The sequence below is a fragment of the Eurypyga helias genome, unplaced genomic scaffold (assembly GCF_000690775.1).
Source record: "Eurypyga helias isolate BGI_N326 unplaced genomic scaffold, ASM69077v1 scaffold35343, whole genome shotgun sequence".
NCBI lineage: Eukaryota > Metazoa > Chordata > Aves > Eurypygiformes > Eurypygidae > Eurypyga > Eurypyga helias.
The window spans coordinates 1,740-11,762 of record NW_010242414.1 but is presented as its reverse complement, the minus strand read 5'-3'; the positions used below and the strand labels follow the sequence as shown (position 1 = coordinate 11,762).

General features: G+C 43.5%; 1 protein-coding gene across 1 annotated transcript; it reads right to left on the bottom strand.

Moving 5' to 3' along the window:
- Positions 1-349: 349 nt before the first annotated feature.
- Positions 350-9,432, bottom strand: NTPCR (nucleoside-triphosphatase, cancer-related). Its single transcript, XM_010149079.1, has 4 exons — positions 9,276-9,432; positions 8,094-8,190; positions 5,176-5,385; positions 350-505 (listed from the first exon to the last, which is right to left on the bottom strand). Exons 2-4 carry the CDS (start codon positions 8,103-8,105, stop codon positions 437-439), a joined length of 291 nt encoding a protein of 96 aa, XP_010147381.1. The 5' UTR covers positions 8,106-8,190; positions 9,276-9,432; the 3' UTR covers positions 350-436.
- Positions 9,433-10,023: the final 591 nt, after the last annotated feature.

The window sequence follows — 10,023 nt, the reverse complement described above, 5'->3', positions numbered from 1 at the left end:
TACGTAAACCAGGCAGGGCGCATACCCATGCTGAGCGGGGTTCTGTTCCGTCAGGGCTAAGCTCCGGGTACTGAACTGCTCTCTAGGCAAAACAGTCCCCACCACCCTCAGAAAATCAACTGAGGTCTCAAAACAGGTGTGACAGTTCGCTGCTTTTACGTGGGGTAATGAGGTTCAGAGTCAGACCACTTAACTTCCACAGGCCCAGATCAGAACCGGATGTTAACTATGCGTCTGTTCGATTCCTTGAATGGATCTTTTGTGGACTGCATAAACAAGAATCCTGCTACTCATTTTCACACTGCAGAGTATTACCAGCTTTACCTTGCTTACCCTGAGGGGCTAAAGCAGGAAGGACAGACTCTAAAACATCCGCAAAATGTTGTAACGTTTTGTTAAAATAAAAGCTCCCATGTTTACAGGCAAGAAAAGGTCTTCATTTTCTGCAGGATTCCACAGCTGCCAAGATGTCTTGCAAAATGCTGTTTCTGTTTTCCTTACTAACCTAGAGAAAGAGAAATTAAAACTGATGTAATTCGACGAATAACCTCCGTATCAGTGCTCACTTCAAAACCAAAGCAAGCAGAAATCCAAATGCATTTCTTCCTCGGTGGAGGAATGTTGAGTGTCAAACACCTGCCTTGTGCTGCTGCTGAGAACACAGGAAGCTAAACCCACAAACCTGCATTTGTAATTGAATATTCAGTGATCGTTTTGATTTAATTACCCATGGTATTTTGCTGTAGTATTCAGGGCTTGAAAAACTAACAAGAATCACTCAAAGAAACAGCATGTACTTTTGTCATTACTAGAAATCCTTCTCAGTTACCAAATATAGTTTTCCTGCTATGAAGTGGAGCTCCTATGCCTTCAGTACTAGAAAGGGTTGTATTTATTAGGATGACAGACCTAGTCAAAAACACCTACAATGAAACAAACAGCAACAGGCGTAGCAGCACAGCTCTGTATTCCGAGAAACCTCAGCATCACAGGACAGAACACCCTGAAAAAGAAGTAAGACCACTTGAGAAAGCTGGGGGGCTTTGTGGCACACCGAGGTACGCCTCTGCTTGACTGGTCCGTGGCAACAGTGGGCTTTAAGACCAGTACATGTGAAAATCCCTACAATCCAGATCCTGTCTTTTTGCTGGCCTGCTTGCTCAGCTCCCGCGTGCAGCAAGGACCCAGCCCGGGGCTGGCAGGGGGGTGGTGGCACGTGGAAACGGCCCCTTCGTGAGAGACCGGGTCCTGATAGAGGGCCCGGTGCCCCACAGCACCACGCGTTACTAACTCAACCCAAACCTGGAGATGGCCGGGGTGGTGAAAGGGTCAACAAGCAATTGTGAAGTGTCAGCAAAAGCCTAAGAAATTTTCCCCACTCTTCAGATCCCCGCAGAGAGGGCAGGAAGTAATCGGACAAAGACAGACGAGCCAAACAAAGTAAGGGCATTCCTATCTTTAACGAAGTCTGAGAAACGCTGTTTGATGAGGAAGGAGAGACACCACACTACGCATGGCATGAGGCTCCCTACCAGCAAGGTTTCACTGCATTCCCTGTAGCTGCGTGTAAGACCTGAGCACGAGGGTTTGCATCCCTTCCAGTATTACAGTCAATACTGAACCGGAGAAAGCATTATCATTTTTATTCTTATTTTCAAGTAGGTGACAGTCCTCCCTAAAGAATTTGGTCCTAGGAGCCTACTGGTATTTACAGTCACAGGCATCCTATCCAAATGCTGGAAAGGAACCCTGTGACACCGAGGGACGATGGTCTCACCTACACCACTTGAATTCAAGAGGGCAGATCAGCTCTGATGAAAAAGGGACATTAAAAAAAGGGAGGCTGGTGGTGGGAAACGAAAGGGAAGATCTGCCTGAAAATGTTTTTACTGAGGATCATTCCAAGCATATCGTAAGATAAACAGAAAACCCCACAGTAACAAAGAGAGCAAGACAACAAAGAACGGAATTGCTCCTCAGTACGACTGTTGAGAGACCCCCAAGTAAACAAGGCACAGAGCACAGGTCAGCCAAACTCTACATCTCACAGCAAGCGTCCTTATGTCCTGACTTTGAAAGGGCCTTCTCCACATTAAATTGCTCTTCCCACTGTCTGACAGCCAACAAAAACAATGCTACATTTTATCTACCCCTTTTCCATGCCTCCATGCCGGAAGTCCAGTGAGAGCAGCAGAGAGAAAGTGCCAAATGCCGGGAAATTTTCACGCCTGTTGTACAAAGGCTGCTTGATCGAGAAACGTCTCCTCTCAAGATCTGGAGACCTTCTGTGCAGGCAGCTTTCCCAGGGAGAACAAATCTCCCCGTGCCTGTACTGAATGTACAAACAGACAGGTAGATTTTTAGACAGGGAGTTGAAAACAACTGCAGATGCTGCTTATACCAGGCATTTACATAATCTGGAGGAAACTACCACCTAGACTCCAAGCAGGCAATAGCAGAGGAGAAAAGCTTTCTTCCCCTAACTGTTACGGCACTGTCAAGGAAACCCCTCTTGTACAGTCTCTTCACATGGAACCTTTTCTTCTGCCGATCCATTTAACCATTTTCTTTCTTAAAAGGCATATGCAACCAAGCCTCACTACTGGGTTTCATGGAAGCAAAATCAGTAGATGGGAAAATGGGAAGAATGTGTCAGCTGCAAAGGAGAATCTGATCCTATTTATGACACCGTGTCTGCAAAACTACACGGACCCAGGCAGTGCAAAAAGAGCCTCTGTAGTTTCACTGGAAAATTCAGTTCTCGGCAAAAGGGAACTGGGCAACAATGGAAAGAAACGTGTTAAAGATCAGAGCTCCTACTGTTAAGTGCTCTAAACATAATATATGAAACACGTGGGACCAAATCCTCAACTGCTTTTAGGGCATCTGGGCCCGTTTACACCAACTGAACATGCGGAAGGGAGTGTAAAACCCCAAACAGCTGTCTCTCTGCACTGAGCCTCCACCGTCAGAACTGTCCCTGTGACACTGAAAGAAGGATGAGAAAACTCCACAAACCTGAACACCACCTAGCTCTGTATTAAGTGACAAAGCAGGCAGAACTGGTTGGGAAGGTAGCCACCTACTTCTGCACACTTCCAGGCACCATAAAAGTGAGTAAGAAATTACTAACCATGACCTATTTGGGCGCTGCAGGTTGTCCCCATGCCACAGCCCTTGAAGAACCTAGCTGGTGATCCAGTATTTCCTTCAGCTAGTAACACCTCTGACTCCCCACGGGCGGGTTCTGTTCCACGTTTTAACTAGCTGGGAAAAAGCATGTGGTGTGTCACTGGAGCAAGCGAGACAGATGCTCTCCTGCACAAGACTTCAGCAGAGCAGGTCTGTGCCACCTGGGAACTGCTGCAGTCTGTCACACATTTCACACCCATGCTTTTGGCTAGCAGAGTCACCAGAGAACTCTGAACAAAGAAACCTGCACATCCTCATCGCAGTAGCGTAAACAGGATGACTCTTTTTTTTTTAGCTACAGGAAACATTGCTCCGTTGGAATTTACAGTAGGACTTTTGCTGGCTGTGGCCAGTACTTAAGAGAAAGATACTATTGTCAGGCTAGTAACAGCTAACAACCCGGGGCTGAGTGGCACCTGCCCTCAGAACATCGCCTGATAAAAAGAGACAGCGGAAGCCTCAAAAGCTTCCCTGGAAAGCCAAACACCGTTTTCTAGCACTCCGTTTCCTCCCCTGAGAGGAGGAAACGCACGCTACTGCCTTGCTGTGACTGCAGCCTAAGCACGGAATGACTTACTTTCAGCGAGGCATTCTCCACTCCCCCCTCCCCAACCCCACCACTGTACAGCACGCCGTATAAAACCCACGTGCGCCCCAGTTCAGCAGCCTGAACACTATCACACATCAGCTTGTCAGTGGGAAACCTGGGGCTTTATCTCTGGAAGGAACGGCAGGAGCTGAATGCTTATGTGAGAAAAGGAATCTTTGCCTGTCTTTGCTCCTAGGATTGCTTTCGCACTTAATTAGACAGGCATTTAATTAAAAAATACCCCAGAAATTGAAGATGATGATGACACCACCAACTAAACATTGAGCCTCCTCAGCCTCACCAACTAAAACAGAGCTGAGGAACTTCTCTGAGCACTGCAGTTTCGTTAATCTCCCTTTGAGGAGGAAAAAAGAAGATGGAAGCTTCGCTTTCTCTGCAGTAATTAAGACCATTCAGTATAAAGTTGTTGAGATAGGGTTTTTTCCTTCCTCATTCACTTGGATGAAAACAAAGTAAGCGTTCTCACTGTGACCTGCATCTGATAAAGAACAGGCTGCAACACTATACTGCTCTACAGTGTATTACTCCTGTTAGTAAGCCAGGATGTGTAAGTCCCACTTACTGAATCTGTAATTTACAGAGTTCAGTTTGGGATGTACAGCTTTATTCTGCACTACAAATAGTAAATACTGAGCAGAAAAATAAATCAAAGGAGTGAGGGCTGTGTTTATCTTGGGTTTGTGAAGCATCCAGTACATGTAGAGATGTTAAGGAAACCTCATGCATGTAACTCCTGTGAGCAGGCTACGTTCTGTTGTGGTAAGTGTTTGAGAACCTCCCTGTAACTAACCAGAAACATACTTTGAAGCCTTAAGATTCTGAAAATTATGTCTGTAAAAATAACATCATGAATCCAGAATTGGTTCACTGACTCCAGGGAAAGCAGACTCCATTTACAAGTGTCTTTCTTCTAGAAATCATTTCTGCAAACCCAACTGCTGCCCTTTTGGTGTGGTGGTGGTTTTTTTTTTTTTTATTCTTTAATATGATTACTGGTGAAATTTCTGCAAGCCAGTCTGGAGAAGAAAAATGTGACCGTACTTTAAAAGATTTAACTTTTAGGAATAATGAACACTTATACGGGAATCGTACTGCAGCAAGAAACCCTTTTAAAACAACTGTATCATTACTTCTACAGCCCCTCACAAGCAAAGCCAGCTGTGGGAGACTGCTACACTAAGTGCCAAATGTGGTATTTTTTTATAACAGGGTGAACACCTGCCCATTATGGATAAAATGGAAACTAAAAAACTTATTTCATACAAGCTACCCACAGTTATCGATTGGTAGTAGCAATTAGTTTTTCAACAGAGCCAAATACAGACCAGCAACCTAGAACAGAACGCTTTTTAAGGATATTAAATATTACTCACGTTGAACACTTTAACATCTTTCCTACTTCTTATTTCTTCAACAAGATCCAGCGGCTTTCCCTTAGGTATTGGAATAGTTCCAAGCACGACGGTCCCTGAGGCAGTCAGTGTTTGACGAACAGCTTGAATAAAAGCCTGGCTGAAGAGTTCCATTTTACCAATCTCATCTATGACACAGATATTCTTCTCGGCATCACCGCCATGGTTTACCTGCAGAGAAGTGCATCAAGAGACTGTAAACAACACAGAACTTAGAACAAGCCACAGAAATAATTTCTACGCTAATAAAAGAAAAACATCCAAAAGAAATCAATTTAATTGTCATACTGGGGAAAGTGGAAGAGTCAAAGCTAATGCTGGTAACCGACAGACTTCTAAATCTATCATTTCTATTTCAGCACAGATTTCTGGAAAGATGAAAATGTACGTACAGCATAAATACCAGCTGCAATAGGAAATACCCATAACAACACTTTTCCTTCAGAGCAGAGTTCTCACAGTGGTCCCATGCGAGCTACTTCCCAATTAAGAACTGGACTTTGCCCACCAGCAGCTCTCAATCAATCTGAGGGACGCCCTTCTTTCAAAACTTCACCTCTCCCATCAAATTACGCATTTAGAATAGATCAATATCCATGCAACACAAGTATTAAAAAAAGGACTTGCATTAAATCTAGATTTGGAAGTTTCTTCTCTTTTAGCTGGGTCACAGGGGGGGGTCAAAACTAGCCTTTCTCTCCGAACAACTAGCTTTCTTCAAAACTATCTGGATAACAACCAAGCTGTTTCCAAGCCTTTCGCACACTGGAACAGTCATCTTCCATTTCTCTGTTAAGACACAGCTTATGCTATAGCCCTTGCCATCCCCCTGGATTGCAGGATAGGCAACATTCCAACGATTAACCGCATTTGTGGTTTGTTTGCTGTTTTCATGAAGTGAATACTGAGCCAAACAGCACCGTGCTACAGACTGATGTGAGCAGCAGGGAAGTCCAGGAAAGAACACAGGTGACTGCCACTGAGGGAACGGCAACTTGGAAAGCGGAGGAACTATTCAACAGAAAAGGAAGTGAACTGCCTACCCTCTCTTAGTAAAAGTAACTGAGAACTGTACTCCATTGCTTAGAGAAGTGAGAAGGAAATCAACTGAAGTCAAAACATCACTGTAGGCCCATGAATATATACCTATACGAGCCATATTACACAGAAGCTAAAAAAAAGGAAAATAAAAATCAAAGTATTTTCCCTTGTGAAGGCAATGTATTTGCTTCTGGGAATGTGGAAGAACTGTATACCATGCATCCTAAAATCTTTCCAAGCTAAGTCCCTGCTGAGTAGCTGTTTTATCTAAAATCTTTTCATAGATCAGTGAGCTAAAAAGCCAATACTAGTCACTAGGTCACACACTGAGAAGCAGGGCATTTTGCTTTGATCAAAAATCTTAAGTACTCCCTGGTAAAGTTTCCACAACCAGAGAGAACACCCACTGTAGGACCTACCCCTGTTCTCAACAGAGTGAACGAGATCCAAGCCTTAAGAGCTGAAGCTGTTCTCAAGACTAAATGGGCACATGCCCACTCTGTGCTGGTCTCTGATCAAACCAGACCATACCTGTGACTCTCCTGCCCTCATTTTTCATTTGTCTCTTCTTGTTTCAGTTCTATGATCTTCTTCACTCTCCTCCTCTCCCATTCTGTGCCACCTACATGCATGATGACCACATTCCCACAAAACTGATTAACACCGCTTTCCGTAAGAACAGGGTCATGCACTGTCCGACCCTGATGGCCCTTTTCTTCTCTTCACTCTCTTGTACTTGCAGAAAGCTACATAACAACCAGACAAGTTCAACACTGCTAACACCCTTCTAGCAAGATCTCTCCTGGACTTCATACTAACGCAGCAGTAAAAGGATTCCAAGTACAGCTCTGGTTTAATGAAGTCTTTTTTATTAAACTACCCTTCTATCTACTGACATAGTAAATCAAGTTACAGTGAAATTACACATGTAACAACTGTCCCGTTTTACTCATTTCTTCTTTGCTCCCCCACTCTCAGACTTTAAAGTTCCTTCACAAAAACAAGAATCAGATCCTCAGTCTCATTTTTGCTCTTTGCACCTCTTCGGTCTTTTGTTCTTTCACAGTTTGTTAGGAAGTCCCTTCTTCCTTGGCCCCCTGAGCTTTGGCAGTGTAGAAGAATCACAATAGTATTTTTTTTAGTGGTACAGTTCAGCAGCTGCTGCACACTGTGACGTGTTATTGCCAAAATCAGATCTTTTCTTGTTTAATTTTAGAGAGGGGAAAGGTTGGAGTGAGAGAGAGGAAGGAGAAGGAAAAGGCAGTTAGAAGGCTAGGAAAAAGTCTGTGTGGAAAGTCTTGTCATAGTCAGAACGCTCCTTGTGCAGCAGGCTAAATCCCAAATCATCAGGCTCCTATTATCAGTTAAAACCTACCAGTCTGCAGGTACTTACACAGTGGTAATCAAAAATAACCACTGGATTCAACAAACAAATGCTTCTACTGGAATAAAACGGGAATCAGAGGAAGAGTGGGAAAAAAAAGGCTGTAAATAAGAGCAGCAGCAAAAGCTTTTTCTTTTTCTTGAACACACTGACCCCACCCAGTTCTGCAGGGTAAGCCACTTACATATTCTGTTTGTTTTCCAATATGCAAGCCAATGGCATGGGAAGAAGCCTCCTATTGGCTGTCTCTCAGGCCAAGGACGTCCTGCTCACAGGACTATGTCAGATCAATAACAAGAGGGACTGCAATCTCTCTGACACCACAATGAGAACCATCGATACCCAAGAAACAGGCCAGTTAGTAATATCAAAAAACAGTGCTCTAGAAGGGCCTTCCAGTAACACTGATGATCACAAAGCATCCAGTTTTCAGCAGCTTTAATGGAATACTCACATTTCTCAGCATAGGTAGAACCAACTGCTCAAATGAAACAAGGTCTACAACATACTGTCCGACCCGGTACTCACGTCTTGAAGTAGAAGGATCAGAACTGCATTTGAAAAAGAGATGCACAATTCCTTTTAAGTAATGAGTTCAGTGAGAATTCACTGCAGTCATTTCAAGTGGATTTGTGAGAAATTATCCTAGTAAGTCAAATTCCCTTAATTCTTCTAAGAAAAGGAAAGAAACTCCGTAAACCATCCATTAAGTCATCCTGCAGAAAATTTATTCAGAAAATAAACATACCATAAGCTAGCTTCACAACTATGTAAGCTCAAATTCGAACAGTGTATTAAATGGCAATGGGATCTAAAAGCCAGCAGGTACATTTATGCCAAGATCAAAATACGTGCCTGCAGTTCAGATCTTTGAATTTGGTTACGTGACACTATAGCTGAAATCTCAGTATGGGCTGCAAAACCCCTAAATAATCTTGGGAAAACACTCAGTTTGCATATGCTGCATTACACTAACCTCGGTGAACCTCCTTGATTAGCAGCATGCCAATTATTTAGTCAGATCAACTACACCCGAATGAGACGCTGATGTCACATCTGGCCCGATGACACTTCGTTTTGCACAAAGCACGAAAAGCTAAGTATAGTGAATCAGGAGAGACTGTGAGCCCCTCTGCACTTCAGAGGCCCCCCTCTAAGCAGGGCTCTGAAACCCTCTTTTTCTTAAAATTCACATGTGGGTTTTGTGATCCAGTCAGTGGTTCTTTAAAACAATGTTATATGCAATTTCCCTTTTATCTTCCATTTCTGTCTCCATAAATCAGCTGGTGGAAATAAAAAAAATCCTCCTCCCTGCCTACAATAAGCTACTTCCTGTATTCCAAAGAGGCTTGGCCTCACAATAAAAGGCTCAGCAGGGCTTCCTCTATCTGGTGTAAAGTAGGCAGTAAGAGAGAACACCTTTCCCTAGCACATTTTCAGTGTTTCACTACGCAACACAGACTCTGTCTACATACACAGTAGAGGTATGGGCCAGGACATGAGAGCTGAACAAAGAACATGGTCATGAAAGCCACGTGTGCTGGAAATCACCTTCTGGAGGAGCATTTAACGTGCAGGCAGACTGGAGCAGAAGCATCAAACAATAAGCCATCTACAGTTATTAAAGCCTCAGTACCTTACTCTAGATAAAGGTCCTCGTTTTCCAGACAAAGTGACAACATCAAATCCTGTTCTCCTGCCACCTTCTCTAACTTCCTCTGTGTAAAATCCGTCAGTGGGAATGCCCGAGGATTTTAGAGCTTGTGTGACTTTCTGGATCAAAGTAGTCTTTCCAACCCCTAAAAATTAAAGAGGAAACAAAAAGCACACTGGATTAATTTTCTTCTCCACTAAAAGCCCATTTTTAAACATGACAGTAATGATTCAGTTGAGCAGGAACATTAATTACTTTTTAAGTTTTCAAGGGTGGTTTTTTTTTTTGATGGTAGGAAAGGAAAGCACAGAAACACCTTTTAAAGTTCATCTTGTACTGACACTGCAATGTTGTATTAGCCTTTAAGAAGTATGTTTACAGTGAAGCCACAACAGGATGGTAAAAATATCCCAGGCTGCCACTGAACTTGTTATCTTGTGTGTGGGCAGGGCACAAAGCTTGCCCCAAGGCAGGCAGATACCCGAAAGCCATACAGTTACACAGCTGATACCCAAGCTGGCTGGAAGACTGACTGATGAATCTCCCTTTCTACCACTGCTGTTCACTATTTTTTAAGAACAGAGCCAAGTTCATCCCCTGTTATATCACGACGTTAAAATTGACTTCTATTACCGGGAGCCTAACTGGCACAAAGGACACACTACTTCTGCTGATGTCCTAGAAACTGGAAGCACTTGGTGCTCCTGAGATACCAGCTCCTACATGGCAA

What these genes read in the sequence shown, in the direction of transcription:
- NTPCR (XM_010149079.1), bottom strand. An exon ending in AAGATGTTAAAGTGTTCAAC is followed by an intron (nt 506 to 5,175) that starts GTGAGTAATATT and finishes CTCTTTCTCTAG; the next exon opens with GTTAGTAAGGAAAACAGAAA.